The following is a 21,372-nucleotide window of genomic DNA, read 5'->3' as shown; positions in this document are numbered from 1 at the left end:
ACCCTCGAATGGTTTGTGCAGGGGTGCCTTTTGCCAGCCCTCAGTCCTCGCTCACCTTGGTGTCAGATGCCTCGGATCTGGGTTGGGGGGCTCACCTAGGGGACCTCAAGGCCCAAGGCCTCTGGTCTCCGGTGGACCTCTCTCTTCACATCAATGTCAAAGAGCTGAGGGCAGTGCATCTGGCATGCTACTCTTCAGAATGCACATAATGGGCAGATGTATTTCAATCCTCATGGACAACACCTCGGCGATGTTTTATATCAACAAACAGGGGGTGCATGCTCTTCTCCCCTGTGCCGAGAAGCCCTTGTGCTGTGGGACTTCTGCATAGAGCACTTGATCTACCTGCCGGCTTCATACCGCCCAGGGGTGCGAAACACACTGGCAGACAGCCTCAGCTGGACCTTCAATGGCCACAAGTGGTCCCTGCAGCCAGACGTGGCGAGCTCAATCTTCCGGTTCTGGGGCTGTCCCCGGATAAACCTGTTCACCACTCCGGGCAACAGGAAATATCAGACGTTTTGTTCCCTCGGGAGCCACAGCTTGGGGTCCATCAGGGATGCCTTCCTTCTCTCATGGAAGGGCTGCCTGCTATATGCTTTCCCACCCAACCCCCTAGTCCACAGGATGCTCCTCGAGATCCACAGGGACTGGGCCCGAGTCATACTAATAGCACTGGCGTGGCCACGTCAGCACCGGTTCACCTCGCTCTTGGAAATTTCCATAGTGGCCACACTCACTTTACCGCTGGTCCCTGACCTGATCACACAGGACCAGGGCAGACTCCAGCACCTGAATCTGGAGTCGCTCCACCTTACGGCCTGGATGCTCCATGGCTAAGTGCCACAGAGCTGTCTTGTTTGGACCAGGTCAGACAAGTCCTCCTGGGTAGTAGAAAGCCCTCCACCAGGGCTACTTACCTGGCCAAGAAAACAAAGAAAGAAGAAGTGGGACCGCTAAACACTGAGGATGGAGTGGAGGTCAAGGATAATCTAGGCATGGCCGAATAACTAAACAAATACTTTGCCTCAGTCTTTAATAAGACTAAAGAGGATCTTAGGGATAATGGTAGCATGACAAATGGGAATGAGGATATGGAGGTAGATATTACCATATCTGAGGTAGAAGAGAAACTCAAACAGCTTAATGGGACTAAATCGGGGGGCCCAGATAATCTTCATCCAAGAATATTAAAGGAATGGGCACATGAAATTGCAAGCCCATTAGCAAGAAATTTTAATGAATCTGTAAACTCAGGGGTTGTACCGTATGATTGGAGAATTGCTAACAGAGTTCCTATTTTTAAGAAAGGGGAAAAAAGTGATCCGGGTAACTATAGGCCTGTTAGTTTGACGTCTGTAGTATGCAAGGTCTTGGAAAAAATTTTGAAGGAGAAGGTAGTAAAGGACATTGAAGTCAGTGGTAAATGGGACAAAATACAACATGGTTTTACAAAAGGTAGATCGTGCCAAACCAACCTGATCTCCTTCTTTGAGAAAGTAACAGGTCTTTTAGACAAAGGAAACGCAGTGGATCTAATTTACCTAGATTTCAGTAAGGCGTTTGATACCATGCCACGTGGGGAATAATTAGTTAAATTGGATAAGATGGGGATCAATAGGAAAATTGAAAGATGGATAAGGAATTGGTTAAAGGGGAGACTACAACGGGTCCTACTGAAAGGTGAACTGTCAGACTGGAGGGAGGTTACCAGTGGAGTTCCTCAAGGATTGGTTTTGGGACCAATCTTATTTAATCTTTTTATTACTGACCTCAGCACAAAAAGTGGGAGTGTGCTAATAAAGTTTGCGGATGATACAAAGCTGGGAGGTATTGCCAATTTAGAGAAGGACAGGGATATCCTACAGGAGGAGCTGGATGACCTTGTAAACTGGAGTAATAGTAATAGGATGACATTTGATAGTGAGAAGTGTAAGGTCATGCATTTAGGGATTAATAACAAGAATTTTAGTTATAAGCTGGGGACACATCAATTAGAAGTAATGGAGGAGGAGAAGGACCTTGGAATATTGGTTGATCATAGGATGAGTATGAGCCGCCAATGTGATATGGCCGTGAAAAAGCTAATGCGGTCTTGAGATGCATCAGGAGAGGTATTTCCAGTAGGGATAAGGAAGTGTTGGTACTGTTATACAAGGCACTGGTGAGACCTCACCTGGAATACTGTGTGCAGTTCTGGTCTCCCATGTTTAAGAAGGATGAATTCAAACTGGAACAGGTACAGAGAAGGGCTACTAGGATGATCCAAGGAATGGAAAAATTGTCTTATGAAAGGAGACTCGAGGAGCTTGGCTTGTTTAGCCTAACTAAAAGAAGGTTGAGGGGAGATATGATTGCTCTCTATAAATATATCAGAGGGATAAATACCGGAGAGGGAGAGGAATTATTTAAGCTCAGTACCAATGTGGACACAAGAACAAATGGTTATAAACTGGCCACCAGGAAATTTAGACTAGAAATTAGACAAAGGTTTCTAACCATCAGAGGAGTGAAGTTTTGGAATAGCCTTCCGAGGGAAGTAGTGGGGGCAAAAGATCTATCTGGCTTTAAGATTAAACTTGATAAGTTTATGGAGGAGATGGTATGATGGGATAACATGGTTTTGGTAATTAAATATTCATGGTAAATAGGCCTAATGGCCTGTGATGGGATGTTAGGTGGGGTGGGATCTGAGTTACCTAGGAAAGAATTTTCTGTAGTATCTGGCTGATGAATCTTGCCCATATGCTCAGGGTTTAGCTGATCGCAATATTTGGGATCGGGAAGGAATTTTCCTCCAGGGCAGATTGGAAGAGGCCCTGGAGGTTTTCGCCTTCCTCTGTAGCATGGGGCACTGTTCACTCGCTGGAGGATTCTCTGCTCCTTGAAGTCTTTAAACTACGATTTGAGGACTTCAATAGCACAGACATAGGTGAGAGGTTTTTTGCAGGAGTGGTGGGTGAAATTCTGTGGCCTGCATTGTGCAGGAGGTCAGACTAGATGATCATAATGGTCCCTTCTGACCTAAATATCTATGAATCTATGAAAAAAAACGTAGTTAGTCGCCACTCCTTGCCTCCATACCGTTTATACTGGACTACCTTCTTCACCTAAAGCATAAGAGTTGTCCCGGTCATCAATAAGGATCCACTTGACTGCTATCTCCAGGTTCCATCTGGGCTCAGATGATCTCTTGGTCTTTGCAAACCCTATGGTCAGTCATTTTCTCAAGGGTTTGGACAGGCTCTTCCCACACACGTCAGCCTGTCCCTGCCTGGAACCTCAATTTAGTTCTCTCCAGGCTTACAGGCTTGCCATTTGAACCTCTGGCCACCTGCTCCCTGTTATATCTCTCATTCAAGGTTGCGTTTCTCGTGGCAATTACCTCGGCTTGACAGGTTTCAGAGCTCAGGTCCCTCACGTCTGAGCCCCCTTACACGGTTTTTCATAAGGATAAGGTCCAGCTCAGGCCTCATCTGGCTTTTCTCTCGAAGGTCGTCTCCCATTTTCACATGACCCAGGACATCTTCCTCCCAGGGTTTTATCCCAAGCCACACTCCTCTGATAGGGAGCACAGGCTGCACTCGCTGGACGTGCATTGGGCCTTAGCCTTCTATACAGAGAGAACTAAGTCGTTCCGGAAGTCGGTCCAACTCTTTGTAGCTGTAGCGAAGGGCCTCCCGGAATCCTCTCAACACATATCATCATGGATAACATCCTGCATTAGGGAGTGCTATACTTTGGCAAAGGAGCTCACTCCGCAGATAACTGCTCACTCTACCAGGGACCAGGCCTCCTCTGCGGCGTTCCTGGCACAAGTCACTATTCAGGAAATTTGCAAGGCAACCACATGGTCCTCGATACATACATTTACGTCGCACTATGCAATTACACAATAGTCCAGGGACGATGCGGCTTTTGGGCGAGCTGTGCTCTTTTCTGTGGATAACTCCGACCCCACCTCCTGAGCTCTAGCTTGTGAATCACCTGCTTGGAATGGACATGAACAATCACTTAAAGAAGAAAAACGGTTACTCCCCATCTCATAACTGTTGTTCTTGGAATGGACATGAACAACACATCTCGAAGAACAACAGTTACGAGAAAGTGAGTAAGCATTTTTTCTCTTTCTGTAGTTAAACTGTTTGAGGTTTAGATCCCTTTCAGATAGTTTAATTCCTGTTTGGGAAGTATTAAGAGAATTGAGTTGTTACATCTTATCTATTTAAAAAATAATAATTCTCCAGTGTAAACGGAAATGTAATATTAAATTAACTGTCACCTAAAAATAGATATAGCTCATACATATAAGTGTAGCTCAAAACAGGTACCTTGTTTGTCTACCTAGTAATTGTACATGGAGAGATCTGTTTTTAACAGAAAAATTATAGCCAAAATAGTCAGGATTCAGCCTGATTCTGAATTCTTTTTCTTAGCCAGATGTCCCATTGAACATACCAAGCCCAAATCTCAGATATACTTCAGGTTTGGCAAGCCTTAAAATGAATCTTTTTGGACAACTGGCCATGCTGGAAAGACCTAACTTTCAGGATAGTATGTGGAGTATGTTGAACTGGTCCCAAGCAAAAAAGTGTGTATGATTTCAAAAATAATTTGGGGGGGAGTTTTAAGTGTTTGGCTGTATTGCAATACAACTTCCTGCAGCACCTGTGTTTTTTCCTAGGAGTTTTGAGACTCCTGTCAAAGTAGTGACTAGTCATGTATAGTTCAGGAGAGCCAACAAGAATATAACCCAAAGTGGTTTGGTTTCAGGTAATTGATGAGCGCTGCCGCTTTGCTGAAAACATTGGACCGAGTTTTTTAAGGTATGACTTTTTTGAATAAGTGTAAGAAGCGTGATACAAAAAGGATAGATGTTGCATTTGAAAAATCATGCAGACAAATAGAGAGGCTGCAGTACATTTTAAGAGCCAGATACGATGCATATATTTAATAATTTAGGTTTCTCTGTTATAGGGTTTGAGATCTGCAGTAGTAAATGTAAAAGCATGTTTGTCTCAGATTTGTTTTAGAGAACTGTGTTTGAAATGATGAAGTCCCCATTTTATTATATATGAAATAATTTTGTTTTGATTTTGAAAAGTGGTGACTTTGGTGTAATCTAAACAATGTAAAGTCAGAGAGTCCCAGAAAAATCTGACATCTCCTTCTAAAGGTACTAAATGTTAGTGGTCTGAAAGGTCTGGTTCTTGATTTATCTGAATGCATGAGAAATTCCCAGGCTCCCATATGTTTGCTAAGAGACAGCTAGAAAAGATTGACTCTGCATTGCAAGAGCTATGTTTGGGCAACCCTCTCAAAGGCAAGCAGTCTAGTGAATAAACATTAAATTTGTGGTCAAATAACATTTTCTCTTGCCTTGTCTGCTTGGACCTTCATTAGTGTGTCAGCAAAGCGAAGATCAAATAAAACCTTCTGTATGAGCTGTAGCAGTATCCGTTTACTCAAACCACTTGGAGCTCTTTTGTGAAGAAGAAAAGTAATCTGGTGCTTATTTCATTTCTCTAATCAAGAAAGGTGGAGATAAACTGTAGGTGCTGAACAAAAGCGGCGTGGGGGGGAAGTAGCTTGTGCATTATTTGAAGATTTGGATATTGCATTTTGGAAATCCCTTGAAAAAACAAGAGATTAGAGTGCTTGGCATAGCAGGTTTTTTGACTAAGCAGTAACCTCCCAGGTTGAAGTCTGAACTCTTCATTCGGTAGAAGAAATGTTTGAGAGCTACAAATGTTGCATAATTTGCTCTTAATTGAACACTTCCAACTTTCTTCCTTCATCCTTGAAGGAGAATAACAAACAAGAATAATTCTGAACTCCACAGGGTATGTATTATATGTATTATTAATATTTTTGTGGTCATGGTAAATTCTGATTTTAAGTTTAGTGCTTTTGATTCTTAAAGACAACAAATGTTCTGTACTTTTTAAAAATCAGTACACTTGATACCTGAATTAATACAAACAAACAACGTAGGCATTTTTATTATCTGAAATTGGAACATGAATTTGGACAAAAAAATTCCTGTGGTTACATTAACTTGGTATAGTGGCAGTTACTTTTTTTTTTTCTTTGACTGCTGTTGTTGCCTAAATTTTTCCAAATGCTAGGAGAAAGCACACTTTCATGTTGTCTGCATGATTAATTGCACTGGTCATAAATATGTGATATTTGCTGTAGAATCCAAAGTGCAAAGAGTTTTACTATAGCATCACGATAGTGCTATTAAGTGGTTAGAATATTAATGTTGTGCAAAGGATGGCTTACTACATATCGCTATTTGCATCATTTGTTTTTTGTGTATACAGATAAAGCACTCCTTTATAGCTTTCCCTCCATGGTAATTTGTAGAACGGCCTAGTTTGATATTCTGTGCGTGCAGCTTTAAGTAAGATTCATATTAGTTATAGCTCATAGTGGAAAACATACACCTGTGGTAAAGGAATGTGCATAAAAGTATGTTAGTGTATGTGTAAACACGTTTTTACAGCTGCACTTCAATGTAACTTGTTCTCTGTTTACAGAATCATGCAGTGCATTTGGGTTAATAACAGAACTATTAAACTTTGCTTTGAAAAATTAGGTACCATTACTAGCAGGTACCTAATGAAACCAATCAATTTTCCTCTTCAAATAGGCTTTGCTTGGAACAAGATGCGCTCATGTCATCACTTGAAAATTACATAAGATATTAACAACTTGTGTCTTAACTTATATGCTTTGCCTTACTTATGAAGGCATTTTTGCATAGTCCACATTATTTGCACAAGAATATATTAAATCTGAATTTGCTGCTTGTGATACTTTCTGCTTAATAAATTACTTGGATTTTTTTTATTTTAAAAGTATAACTGTTGGCTCCCAAGCCCATGTATGGGGGTGAGGGGGAAGGTGTTAGTTTGTTGTGCATAATTCTGTGGGAGCTAGGACTCTGTGGTTTTTGTGGAGCAGTGTAGGGCTACTTCCAGTTAATGTCAATATTAATGCAAGGACATTGTCAGTAAAACATTTATCTCTATTAGATCTACATTGAAGAATCACTTAACTGATACTGTAGTTTTCCTACTCATCTACAAGTAGGTAGTGTGTAACAAATTAACTACTAGAATACAATACCTATGTGGTAAGATGCAGCTATAGGCACAGTTGGGATGTATGGTACAGCCAAGTTCTTCTCAAATACCCAAGTCTGAGAATCACTGCTGGAGAGAGTGGCTTGTTGCCATTTTATGTAAAAACTAGAAAAACATGATTGTCATACTTGGAATGTCTGAAAATATTTAATAAATAAGTAACCATTATTTCTATCCTGCTGTATTTAGTTGCAGAACCATAGTGATTTGAGTGTCTACTCCAGTCAGCACTGGGAATGCATAGTACTGGGGACTGCATAGATGAGTAACACTGTCTTGCCCTAAGAAGTTCAACTCTTATTTTGTTACAACACTCTCTGAACTAGACACCTTCAGTCTGCGCTACTTTGCCTTCAGTATCACTTAAGATGATGCAACTTCAAATATGCCCTTTTCACTGTGTTTAAACAAACAAACAGTCAAAGGTGTCTAGTTCTGTTTAATAGAGTCTTAGAACTTAGTGTTTGGTGGATTTCCTGCTTCCAAAATGTTCTAGATTAAGAGCCTGAAAGCATCTGTTTATCCATCGACCAAGTTACAGAATGGGCAGTATTGACCCCTAACGTTTTCCTTTCTTACTCCCCTCTCCCCAATGCATTTCCACCTGGAGCTGGAAAGACCACTTCTTGGGGCGTAAGTGTAGGCCAATCTCTACACTCCATTTGTTCTCCAAGCTCAATTTCTTTAGGGTGCTTGTTGTGGAAAATTTTGTGATAAAGGCCCATTGAGTGGGAACTGGATTGGGACAACCAATTTACATCACATCTGCTATCTATCAGATGGCAGTAATCTTTGGCCCTCACTAAACTGGGGAGATTTCAAACTGGCAGCCTGAAGCTGAAAGGCCCAGTACTTAATTCCTATGGATATGATGATTCCCTATGTTGGAAGAGATTTGCATATGTATCTGGCAGTCTTGTTAGACCTGTATTTGTATAAACATTGCTGAAAAGAAAGGATATTTAGATGAATGCCAGTATAAAGCAGCAACCATTTTAAATATCTTGGATCCTTTCTATCCATTCCCTTCTCTCCCACCATACCTCTTAACTCTTTCCCCTAATCCACAAATATGACAAAAACACACATTTATTTACACAGAAGTACATATGTACATTCTTCAGTACCTTTGTAGTTTTGTTTTCCTTCTCCCACTCCAATCCCTTAGAATAAGGCAACTTGAGTTACTCAGGTTGTGTTTTTATTTTTATTTATTAAAACAAAAGAAAAAAATAAGTGGCTCCTGCTCCTTCAGTGTTTCCTCCAATAGACAAGGAAACAATTTAATTAAATACAAATTGTAAAAACTCCGCCCCCCAGCTTCTAAAAGTATAGATAGTACAAAGGTATATGCTTTACTTGTAATTATTCTTACCCCTGTGCTATGGGATGATACAGTCTTCCATCAGGCTTTGAATAGTCCTTCTGTACAGCTGCCACATAAGTGGTAGCTTAAATGATGAGAGATGGTTGGGTAAGCACATCATCCTTAGTGGGACATGGACTAAAGGGATCCTTGCCCTCATCCTGAGATGAGGAAAATTAAATGCACATAAAACACAGTAACTATTAAGCAGTTGTAGCAAGTCAAAACTTTATCTACAGTTTAACTTCTAAGGCCTGCATCCTGGAAATGTGTGTAACTATTCACCTGAGTAAAATTACATGTGTATACGTTTTTGCAGGATTGGTGGCTAAGGGATTTACCATTCCCACCACTCCAGCCTTTTCTTTCAGTCCCGCCCGTGTATTGTGGCCTCATCTAACCACACCCTGGATAAAGCACCAAACCACTCCACTTGATGTTTTAATATGTTGTTTGTTTATTTATACAGTTTAACCCCATGCTGTGCTAAACGTTTCAGTCTAGTACATAGTATATGCAATGGATAAAGCCTAAATGGAGCCTGAAACCACCAAAACCTTGGACTTTTCTGCCTAAAACCAGGAGTGAAATCCTGGCTCCATTGAAGTTCATGGCAAAACCCACCCATTAATTTAAGTGGGGCTAGGATTTCATCTCAGGTGATTGTAGAGGAGTAGAGTGTACTTATCAGCTGCCTTTGTGGCTCCTTTGAAACTAGGTTTGTGACTGCAATGCCCCTTTTGAAATAAAGGGCTTGGATCTACTTAATCTACCTATTTTGTACCATGAACAATTGAAATGAAAGGATTCATAAAAAGATAGTCGACCTGCTTCTTGTCATACCTAACATCCCTAGTACTATTACCCTCTCCTGTTTTATTTTTATCAGAGCCTCGGTTTTTACTCTGTTCTTGACCCAAAGGAATTGGATAAGCAGCAAAGAGTACTTTGTGGCATATAACATGTCTGTGAAAATGAACAATCCGTCATTCCCTACCCAACAGAAATGGAATGCCTTTGCTTTTGGTGCTATAAGGAGGGCTTTGGGATGTATGGCCATTGGGAGGCATTCATGGATAGAGGACAGTTCTCTCTGGATGGACTTCATCTGAGTAGGGAAGGAAATAGACTTCTAGGATGGAGGCTGGCACAACTGATTAAGAGAGCTTTAAACTAGGAATTTGGGGGAGATGGTTGGGAATGAGGATATGGAGGTAGACATCACCATATCTGAGGTAGAAGCGAAACTCAAACAGCTTAATGGGACTAAATCGGGGGGCCCAGATAATCTTCATCCAAGAATATTAAAAGAATTGGCACAAGAAATTGCAAGCCCATTAGCAAGAATTTTTAATGAATCTGTAAACTCAGGGGTTGTACCGTATGATTGGAGAATTGCTAACAGAGTTCCTATTTTTAAGAAAGGGAAAAAAAGTGATCCAAGTAATTATAGGCCTGTTAGTTTGACATCTGTAGTATGCAAGGTCTTGGAAAAAATTTTGAAGGAGAAGGTAGTTAAGGACATTGAAGTCAATGGTAAATGGGACAAAATACAACATGGTTTTACAAAAGGTAGATCGTGCCAAACCAACCTGATCTCCTTCTTTGAGAGAGTAACAGATTTTTTAGATAAAGGAAACGCAGTGGATCTAATTTACTTAGATTTTAGTAAGGCGTTTGATACCGTGCCACATGGGGAATTATTAGTTAAATTGGATAAGATGGGCATCAATAGGAAAATTGAAAGGTGGATAGGGAATTGGTTAAAGGGGAGACTACAACGGGTCCTACTGAAAGGTGAACTGTCAAGTTGGAGGGAGGTTACCAGTGGAGTTCCTCAAGGATCAGTTTTGGGACCAATCTTATTTAATCTTTTTATTACTGACCTGGGCACAAAAAGTGGGAGTGTGCTAATAAAGTTTGCAGATGATACAAAGCTGGGAGGTATTGCTAATTTAGAGAAGGACAGGGATACCCTACAGGAGGATCTGGATGACCTTGTAAACTGGAGTAATAGGAATAGGATGAAATTTAATAGTGAGAAGTGTAAGGTCATGCATTTAGGGATTAATAACAAGAATTTTAGTTATAAGCTAGGGACGCATCAACTAGAAGTAACGGAGGAGGAAAAGGACCTTGGAGTATTGGTTGATCATAGGATGACTATGAGCTGCCAATGTGATATGGCTGTGAAAAAAGCTAATGTCGTCTTGGGATGCATCAGGAGAGGTATTTCCAGTAGGGATAAGGAGGTTTTAGTACCGTTATATAAGGCACTGGTGAGACCTCACCTGGAATACTGTGTGCAGTTCTGGTCTCCCATGTTTAAGAAGGATGAATTCAAACTGGAACAGGTACAGAGAAGGGCTACTAGGATGATCCGAGGAATGGAAAACTTGTCTTATGCAAGGAGACTCAGGGAGCTTGGCTTGTTTAGCCTAACTAAAAGAAGGTTGAGGGGAGATATGATTGCTCTCTATAAATATATCAGAGGGATAAATACCAGAGAGGGAGAGGAATTATTTAAACTCAGTACCAATGTGGACACAAGAACAAATGGATATAAACTGGCCACTAGGAAATTTAGATTAGAAATTAGACGAAGGTTTCTAACCATCAGAGGAGTGAAGTTTTGGAATAGCCTTCCGAGGGAAGTAGTGGGGGCAAAAGATCTATCTTGCTTTAAGATTAAACTCGATAAGTTTATGGAGGAGATGGTATGATGGGATAACATGGTTTTGGTAATTAAATATTCATGGTAAATAGGCCTAATGGCCTGTGATGGGTTTTTAGATGGGGTAAGATCCAAGTTACCCGGGAAAGAATTTTCTGTAGTATCTGGCTGATGAATCTTGCCCATATGCTCAGGGTTTAGCTGATCGCCATATTTGGGGTCGGGAAGGAATTTTCCTCCAGGGCAGATTGGAAGGCCCTGGAGGTTTTTCGCCTTCCTCTGTAGCATGGGGCACGGGTCACTTGCTGGAGGATTCTCTGCTCCTTGAGGTCTTCAGACTACAATTTGAGGACTTCAATAGCACAGATATAGGTGTGAGGTCTTTTTTAGGAGTGGTGGGTGAAATTCTGTGGCCTGCATTGTGCAGGAGGTCAGACTAGATGATCATAATGGTCCCTTCTGACCTAAATATCTATGAATCTATGAAAATAATTTTAAAATATTTGTTGGAAAAATTTGTATTGAAGATTTTTAGATCAAATTTCTGTTACAAGTTAATGCTACATTAGAAGTATTAAAGTGCTATCAAATAGAGTCCACACTGAAGAAATAAAAACAACCATTTTATAGCAAATATTACAATTTTAAGCTTCCTTATGGTGCAATGTTTTCCACAGTTAGGGTTTTTTTGTTTTTTGTTTTTTTAAGACTCAAATTCACATTTCCAGCTCTCTTGCTCCTAAATTTCTCAGGATTTGAAACCTGATTATAACCTTATTCTTTGCCTTTCAAGAACATCACAGTATGATAGGGGGGCTAATTAAATATTTGGAATAGTTTCTGGAACCATACTTCAGTGCATAATTTTTGGAGTACATGAACTGCAGTTTCCATGAATATCTCATTATTTTCTTTATCTCAGTTTAAGACCACTCCACCATTCTTAACAGGTATACATTTTAATCCGCAGTTTTACAGTTGGTTGGTGTATGTCTCATATTTTGTTGGAGATTTCATTGCTCTACAAAGCAACTAGACTAACAAATAATTCTGTAACTGAATTGTTTTCATTCTAATTCTTTTAACCTCACTTACTTTATAAGAAAATATGAAGTTATTTTGGGACTGTCTTTATTTGTGTTTTGTACAGCCCTGAGCACGCTAGCACTTGACTGATCATAATGAGATGCTTAGCAATGGAGCTATTCAGCTGCAGTATGTTTATCTTACATGTGTTGAAACACTGCCAAATTAAGACTAATAGGTTACATTTTGTAGATTCTTTGTAACTTCTAGGAGATTTTTCAGTTTAATGTGACCAAAAAACATTACTTAATAGGTTGTTATAGTGGATTAGTAATTTTATTACTCGAGTCTCTTAGTAAGGCTCTGGTCAGATTGGGACCTCATTGTGGTAGGCATTTTACAAACACAGGTACACATGATCTCTGTCCTATAGGTTTTTTCAGTCAAACTAGTAGAAGATGCGACCAGAGTGAGTAACAAATAGGAGAGAAAGATGAGGTTACCAAAATTACGTAGCGTGGCAGGGGTAGGCAACCTATGGCACGCGTGCCAAAGGCTGCACGCGAGCTTATTTTCAGTGGCTCTCACGCTGCCTGGGTCCTGGCCACCGGTCCGGGGGGCTCTGCATTTTAATTTCATTTTAAATGAAGCTTCTTAAACATTTTAAAAACCTTATTTACTTTACATACAACAGTGGTTTAGTTATATATTATAGACTTATAGAAAGAGACCTTCTAAAAACGTTAAAATGTATTACTGGCACGCGAAACCTTAAATTAGAGTGAATAAACGAAGATTTGGCACACCAGTTCTGAAAGGTTGCTGACTCCGATATAGGCTAATGATGTGTTGAACTTGATAATTTACAATATTTTCAGTTTTTAATTTTTCACTTAAAAAGTTCACTGTCAAACTGTGAGTCCCTATTTCCATTAACACTTTTACCCCATTTTCCAGTATACCAGAAAAAGAGGCATTAGGCTTTCTGCCTATTGTACATATTCCCTGCCACCCATCCATTTAGGCTATTCACAACTTTCCTTGGACCTTGTCAAGGTTCCTTCCCCACTCTGAACTCTAGGGTACAGATGTGGGGACCTGCATGAAAGACCCCCTAAGCTTATTCTTACCAGCTTAGGTTAAAAACTTCCTCAAGGTACAAACTTTGCCTTGTCCTTGTACAGTATGCTGCCACCACCAAACGTTTTAAACAAAGAACAGGGACAGAGACCACTTGGAGACGTCTTCCCCCAAAATATCCCCCCAAGTCCTACACCCCCTTTCCTGGGGGAAGGCTTGATAATGATATCCTCACCAGTTGGTACAGGTGAACACAGACCCAAACCCTTGGATCTTAAGAACAATGAAAAATCAATCAGGTTCTTAAAAGAAGAATTTTAATTAAAGAAAAGGTAAAAGAATCACCTCCATAAAATCAGGATGGAAAATACCTTACAGGGTAATCCGATTCAAAACATAGAGAATCCCTCTAGGCAAAACCTTAAGTTACAAAAAGACACAAAAACAGAAATATACATTCCCGCCAGCACAGCTTATTTTACCAGCAATTAACCAAAATAAAATCTAAAGCATTTTCTAGCTAGATTACTTACTAACTTAACAGGAGTTGTAAGGCTGCATTTTTGATCTGTTCCCAGCAAAAGCATCACTCAGACAGACAGAACCCTTTGTTCCTCCCCCCACCCTCCAGATTTGAAAGTATCTTGTCCCCTCATTGGTCATTTTGGGTTAGGTGCCAGCGAGGTTACCTTAGCTTCTTCACCCTTTACCGGTGAAAGGGTTTTGCCTCTGGCCAGGAGGGATTTTATAACACTGTATACAGAAAGGTGGTTACCCTTCCCTTTATATTTATGACAGACCTAGCATTTTATTATTTCCTGAGGAGAAGGGAGATCCCCACAATTCTCAATCCCACAATGCCTGACCCACTTAGGCATTAGTCTGCTAGGATATTCTCTCTGCGCAGTTCAGGGGATTGGTCCCTGAAAGCTTAAGAGGACAGAATAACCGATCACTTGTAAAGCATATAGTCTGATTTTTCCAGTAGTCCAAAGGTGTGAAGATGCCAGAGAGGCAGGGGTGAAAGTAAAGCCAAAGACTTACCGGTATGGGAGCCAGCTCCAGCCCCTGGCAGGGGTGGGGCTGGGCCATCAGTGTCCCCCAGCCAGTCCTTCCACGCTGCATGGCCCGCACCGCCCGGGGCTCCAGCGGCGATTTAAAGAGCCTGGGGATCCGGCCACTGCTGCTGTAGCAGCAGAGGTGGACGGAGCCCCGTTCCCTTTTAAATCGCCGGCCCTGGTGCAGCTTCTCCTTTTGGCCCCCCTCCCCGTCAGTGGCTGGGGGGAGTGGGGCAAAAGGGGCAATGACATTAAAGCTCTGTCATGGCAGCACTTTAAGCAGGGTCTTCCTAAAGCACTGCCACGGCCACTGGTACTGTACTGGTGGCCACTTTTTACTGGTACACCGTACCGGCTTACTTTCACCCCTGCAGAAAAGGGCCTCTTACAATACTTTATCCCTCCCAACAGCCAGTCCACCAATTCCAAATAATAACTCAGATTCTTAGCGTTGCCAACTCTCGTAATTTTATTATTGCAATTTTTGCAAAAGTTGGTACTCTTCTTAAAGCTCCAGGTGCTGGAAGCATGTGATTTTGTGAAAATCTCTGCTTTACTTTTTTTAAAGTAAGTTTCTAGCCCTCATTCACAGAAGAAAAACTTGAAAATATGACTTGAGTGTATTCTAAAGGCTCAGGTATCAGAAAGGAAATAAATAAACCCCCAGGTTTTGAAAAAAAGCTCATTTTTAAGATAATCCCATGATGTTTTAAAAAATGCTTGGGGTTGGCAGTACTGGCTGGAGCTGCTGCTGATCTTGGGCCTCCTGTGCTGCAAAAGTGAGGTCCTGTTTCTGTCAGGAGGGGGCTTGGCTAGGCCCCTTGCCCTGTACCTTCGGGCAACCACTGATGCTGCTGAGTAATACTCAGGCAGTTACTGATTTGGAAAGCTTTTAATTCAAATTTATGATAGTGTTTATACCTAATGTATATAGAAAACTTATTAATGATAATCCATAAATATGTACTATACTTTCATTTTAATATCATCTTAGGAAATAATTTGGCTATCATTTGTAGATGAGCCAAGATATAGTAACACTGTTTTTAGCAGTGTATGTAGTGTTGGAGCAGTTTAATAGGTTGTCATACCCTGGAGTTTTGTAGTGCTTTTCCTCTAAGATATCAAAGTGCTTTACAACTATTCAGCCTCTCTTCGCTCCGGGAGATAGTTAACAAATATGTATGGAAAGGAATCACTTGACCCACCATGGAGGTGAAATACAGCGTCTGTATGGGAGCGTACAGCAACATTTACAACAGTTTAAGACAGGAACTGTAGAATAATATTGTATCCAGATGAAACTGTAAAATAGCTGAAGAGCTGGTTTTATGCAGTTGGCATTATGTTGTTAGCCAGAACATTGTGGCGAACACCTTGACTTTATAAAAGTGGTATATGATCTTTAATGACAATAAACAGAAGTCTTATGAAGGACATAAGCAGAGATTTGTGTGTTGGGAGTGGCCCATAACCCATCTAGATTGATTCAGTGAAAAAAGACCCTTCCAAGTCAGAGTTAGTAGTACGCAGATCCCCTTGGCTTAAACATTTTAAGGTTGTACATTTTGAAATGTCATACTTCAGAAATGGATGTGTGGTTTTTTTGTAATCTTTTTAAAAGATAATTTTGTATGGTTATCAAGTATGCTGTCGTTTCTAACAAGTGCTTCAATCTGTATGTGCAGTCTTTGTACTCTGGCAATATTTTAAGTGTTTTGGGGGGGTTCCCCAAAAAGAATCACTACTGAATAAAATAATTTTCTTTTTGTGTTCCTAAAATGAAAAATTGGCAGTGCGATTGTGCTTTAGTTGGTAGTGCTGAGACAATGGTTCGTTCATTCATAATAGATAAGGGAAGATATCAATTTGTCTTTACTATTTTACGTTAGCAAGTAGTATTTTGGAGTTTGTTGCCTTCTCTTATATTTTAAATATTGGTAAAAGTGCCTAGAGCTGTTGGGAAAGGTGCTTTCAAGAAGTTTGAAGAAATAAACAAAACAGTAAAAATAAACAAACTTATTGAGCACTGTCAGCATTCAAAGCATGGTCCAAATTACAGAAGACACAGCTCATGCTCCAAAAGAGATATGTCTGCATTGGACAGATCATCATTCCGACACTGTACGCTAGGCAACAAAGATGATCAGAAGTTCTGATCTCAAAGTGGTCTGATAACCTATCATTAGAATGTGCCAATTTATTTGTTGTTGAAAGACTTTGTGGAAGAAATGTGTTAAGGAATTTTAAGAGCTGATGGCAGGTCAGCCTGTTGGATGGGGAAGTCTTTTCCTAAGCATCAAAGATGGAATGGAAGCAGGCGCGATGAGGATATGTCTACGCTACAATGGCAAAGGGTTTTTTCCCATTGATGTCGGTGACCCACCTTTCAGAGGGGGTAGCTAGTTTGACGAAAGAATTCTTACATCAACCTAGCTGCTCGATAGTTGGGGTTAGGTCAACATGACGCAGGGTGTGAAATTTTTCACAGTGCTGAGCATTGTAGCTTGGTTGACCGAAGTTTTAGGTGTAGACCGGGTCTGATGAAAGTCTAATGATGGGGAAGTCATGTTAGCTGGCTATGTTGAAGCCTAATGGGGAGCCAGGACTACATTGTGGGGGTTTCAAAAACTCTTGTGGCTGCTGTTTTGCTAAAATAGTTATGAATAAGACCTATGGAGTTCTGAAAACTATAGTAGTGCCAAGTTTGATAACTTAGCTTGTTGATCATCCTTTTTTTTTTTTTAATAGTCATGTAACAAAACACTGTTTCACAAATTTAAAAACAACACAAGGCAAAGCACTGATATGGCTTACACGCACCAGAATCTCTGTCTGCCCCACCCACAATTGCTTTCACTTAGAGACGACATTTTTCAATTATTAGTCGTCTACAGTTTTTCTGGAAGAATTTTACTCTTTGCTTTTTAAGGTGTTGGAGATTTTAGATTTTACTTGTTTAGGAAAGGTGAGGTACGGTAGTTTCCTGTGTGATCTGTAAACAACACACTTGTTCTTCATGGTTTGTCAGATTTGTTGGGCTTTTTGAGAGTTGTGGTTCAGGAGATAAGAAAGGACCAGAGTGATTTTGAAAGGAGCATATTATAACCAGTTCTATCTTTGGTATCCCGTTTTCCAAAAATTATTCTCCTGTCAAAAATAAATAAACAAACAACTTGTTTTTGGAGCAAGTTGCACCCGTTTATACTTCTCCTTAGAATGTAAAGGTAAGAAAGAGTTTGGTCTGCAAAATACATAGAAATTATACACAGATTTAATAACTGATCATATAAACTTAAGTGATAAAACTGATGTGCTAGAAAGCTGAATCTCTAAAACTTAAAATAAGTCTAAGAATCAAATAACACCATCCAACAGGCTTTAATCTACTAACCTAAATCAAAAAGATCAAAGAAAGTTGTAACTAACAGCAGCATTTGGTGGAATACTCCTGTAGAAGCAGGAAAAAGCTAGAAATTACATGTCACCTTCATATCCTGGCTTTCTGACCTTGTTTTGAGATCAAGCCCTCACCATACCAGCTGTAACCATTAAGATCTTGCCCCCAAGGGTTAAGTAGGAGAGAAACTCAGCTGTCTATAGGAGAGCAAACACTGAAAGTTCCAGCCCCTAACATGCCCAATTCAAGGCAATCTGCGTATGCTTGTCATTCAGGCTTGTCTCTGCAGTATTGTAGGGCAGCTCCAAGCAGCTTGTTTGTTTCTGTTGTGTTGCTGCTGTTTGAGCAGTTCACAAATCACACTTTGCTTCAAGACGATTTCATAAAGACGATAGTCGTACCTTGGAGATACTGTTAGTCAATTTCAAGGTAGCATTTTTTTCTGTAACTGTTCATCTGTTTTATTTGTGTTTAGGAAGCATGGAAAGTATTTTACATAAAAATGTATTTAAAATCCAACCATTTTTTCCGTAGTAAATTTTAGGCTAGAGGTGAAACTATTTGATATTTCAGAAATTATTACAAATGCAGATTTAAGACTTTGACATATGTTCAGTTTATTTTCACTAAAATGTTACCCGGACTGTAACAAGTAACTCCTTTCTTGTAAAAGGTTACAGCTGTTCAGAAACATTTGAGTGCCTGAAACAGAACAGTGCTAATACAAATGTCCATTGTTACTATAGTAGGTAGTTTTGATCTTTTGTTAAAGCATAATTATATGTAGTTTCTCACTTGTTTTTCAGAGGCTAAATTAACTAATGTGAGATTAAATAACTGGTTTTGAATTTAATGCAGGGATGAAGTACATTGAAAAGTATATTGCAAAAAATTATTAGGATGTCTAGCTTAATAAGAAAAATATTGCTGAAGTGCGATGGTTTTTAAAAAACATCTGTTTTTGTACATACAGTGGCTTTGGTAAAGTGTCTGCAACTACTTACGGATAATGCATTTTATTTTTATTAGCAAGTAAACTGATATAGTGGCTAAAATAGCTCTGCTTGATATGCATTGACGTGCATATTTATCACTTCAGTTGCATATTTAATACACAGTATTTTTCTCAATTAAAGAGAAAAAATTAAAATAATTAGTAATGGATTTTTTAAGGATATCCAAATATAATTTTATTTTGAAATTTGGATGTGTACAAAAAATTTCAGCATAACATTTACCAGTTTATATCATAATTACAATTCAGTGGGCATGATATAATCAAGAGATAAACAGAATTTTTTTTAGGTACAGAGCCTTTGTTAGTGCAACACACTGCTGTGGAGTGAATCTGTAAAATATACAGGTTTTTAACCTGTTACATAACATACCTTTCAAATTGGCATTGTGGTGGTTGTTATAGCAGTAATTGTACCATAGCAGTGGGTTTCTTTTTGGTGTCGTTCTGCAAGTAACTCCTTGTACACACCCAAAAAGAGAGAGAGATTTTGATTTTGAGTGTGCACGGAATAGGGTTATTTTTTATAAGAGTATTAGTGATTATGAAAACTTAAGTACCCTTTATATGGTAATAGACAGGTTTCAGAGTCACTAAACTATAAATAAGATTAAGTGTAAGGACAGTACTTCAGTTGCAGGCAATGAGTTTTTACTGCTTTCTATGCTCTTAAATTTTGCTGAGCTATTTCTACTAATACACTGAGATAAATAAAACATATAAAATATAAACATATACATAAAACACTCTTGTCTATAGCTATATATCTTTTTTCAAAACAGTAATTCTTGCAGTGACTTATTATAATTCCTTCCCCCTCCCCCCGTGCGTTTCTTTTTTTGTTAAACCACAAATGTGATGGTATTAAAAACAAACAGCAATAAACTGGTAAATCCTCTTCAGGTAGTTTGCTCATACAAAATTATTAAATTATGTTTGTATATATTTATTTATACTTCAGAAAAAAGGGCTGGTCAAAGCACCACAGACGGTTCCAATAATAATCTCTTTTTCATAGCTTGTACTAAACAAGTTAACTTCTGGTTAATAAGATACTTACGAAGGTCTTAAATATATTGTTTTCCCCACCCTTGGCTCTTTTCCCCAATTCCCACTCCTTCACTTCCTAGCTGTTGATGGGTTACTTTGTGTGCCAGCTGAGTGAAATCAATTCACTAGGTGCCCATTTGCAGCATGATCTACAATCCTGGCTTGGTGACATCTGGAAACTCCCTGTTATAGGAATTGCAATTCCTGACCCAGCCTTCAATGCAGGAAATGAAATCATGGTGTCCCAGGTTTAACACAGGCCAGCTTGTTAGCATATCAAGCTGTTGAAGGGGTGGAGGAAAAACAGCTTAACAGAGATACTGAATGTGGCAAGAGAAGGAGAATAATTTTTTATTCTGTAAATTTGATGCTTTCTTCTTCTTCTTTCGTATGGCTTGGGTAGGTAGCAACAACTACATGCTTTATTGTGATTGTACCCTAACCATTACTGCATGTCACAAATATTTAGATTACTGAAAAGCTATTTATCTGCAAAGAAAGGCATGAATATATTCAAAAGTGAGACTATTATGCTTCTGGTCCACCTAGTTCCTGTACAGTTAAAAAAATGCACAAATCCCAGACAAATAGGAAACAAATAGTTTCAGTACCATCAAACATCCAAAATCTAGTGGTAGCATTCATAAATATTTAACACTGGTATACTCAACATGTTAAAAAGACTGTAACATGTTTAAAAGTTAGTGTTTTAAAGGTTGCTGAGAATTTCTTATAAACAGTTGCTACTGAATAAAAACTGAAGATGTCTCTTCTTACCCCAGATGGTAAATCTTAAAGTAGACATAAACTAAGTAAATGAAAAGTGTTCTACATGTGGAGAGGACAGACCTTTGCTTTTTGTTATCTTCAAGTAGTTTTCCTTCACTAAATAATGAAGGCTTTTCAAGGACAAACTAGCGGTTTACAACAAAATAAAAAGCAAGAATCAGGAAATTGAAAACCAGCTCCCACATATTGTGAACACACAAAAATTAGATGCTAGAGAATTTTAAGAATGTCCATCTGAGAGCCAAAAACAGAGATCAACAATAATAAAGTATTTAAAAGTTTATTGACTTCTGAACAAATACTGCCTTGATAGAGAACTAGGCTCTCCCATGAAAGCCAGTATCAAAGACTAGGCACCACCTGTTACTTTTGTGAACTTTCGGGGAGGGGAAGCAATGGCAAAAAATAATGTTGGTGAAGTGAAAGGGGAGAAAGGCCTCTTCAGAATGGTTGTGCATTGAATGAATGGTATAGTAAATGGAGTCTTGGAAGGATTTATCTGAGTTTATAGAACTGAGCACAAGGTACACACTTGTGTATTAAAAAATCTGTAGTATTATGGGACTTGAATCCATTATACTGTTTCTTCTGGATGGAGAGTAATGGATAGCTAAGAGTGTTAAATATTGCTCAGTTTAAGAATGTGTCACTTCTTGCAACACTTAAGATTAAATTGTTTCAGACAAACTTTCGGCATGGGGAGATATTTTCATCTCATCAAGTATCATGCTTATTATCAGGACCATCATGTGCTCTTAAAAAA

The 21,372-nt window shown here is 39.4% G+C and overlaps 1 protein-coding gene across 26 annotated transcripts in view; it reads left to right on the top strand.

The window, feature by feature from the left end:
- The window catches only part of DISP1 (dispatched RND transporter family member 1), a 161,380-nt gene that overhangs the window by 87,648 nt on the left and 52,360 nt on the right, over positions 1–21,372 (top strand). For 3 of the 26 annotated variants that reach the window (XM_073338802.1, XM_073338787.1, XM_073338805.1), the window contains one exon: positions 4,774–4,826. The exons of 22 other annotated variants lie outside the window; for them this stretch is intronic. Coding sequence is in view for 1 of the 4 variants with exons in the window: in XM_073338787.1 (XP_073194888.1) it covers positions 4,774–4,826 (53 nt within the window). In the remaining 3 variants the exon portion in view is untranslated. Of the gene's footprint in view, positions 1–4,773; positions 4,827–16,000; positions 18,185–21,372 lie in introns of those variants that run through there. One more of the 26 variants, XM_073338811.1, reaches the window with a different exon arrangement.

The sequence above is a fragment of the Lepidochelys kempii genome, chromosome 3 (assembly GCF_965140265.1).
Source record: "Lepidochelys kempii isolate rLepKem1 chromosome 3, rLepKem1.hap2, whole genome shotgun sequence".
Taxonomy (NCBI): domain Eukaryota; kingdom Metazoa; phylum Chordata; order Testudines; family Cheloniidae; genus Lepidochelys; species Lepidochelys kempii.
This window is presented reverse-complemented; position numbering and strand designations above follow the sequence as displayed.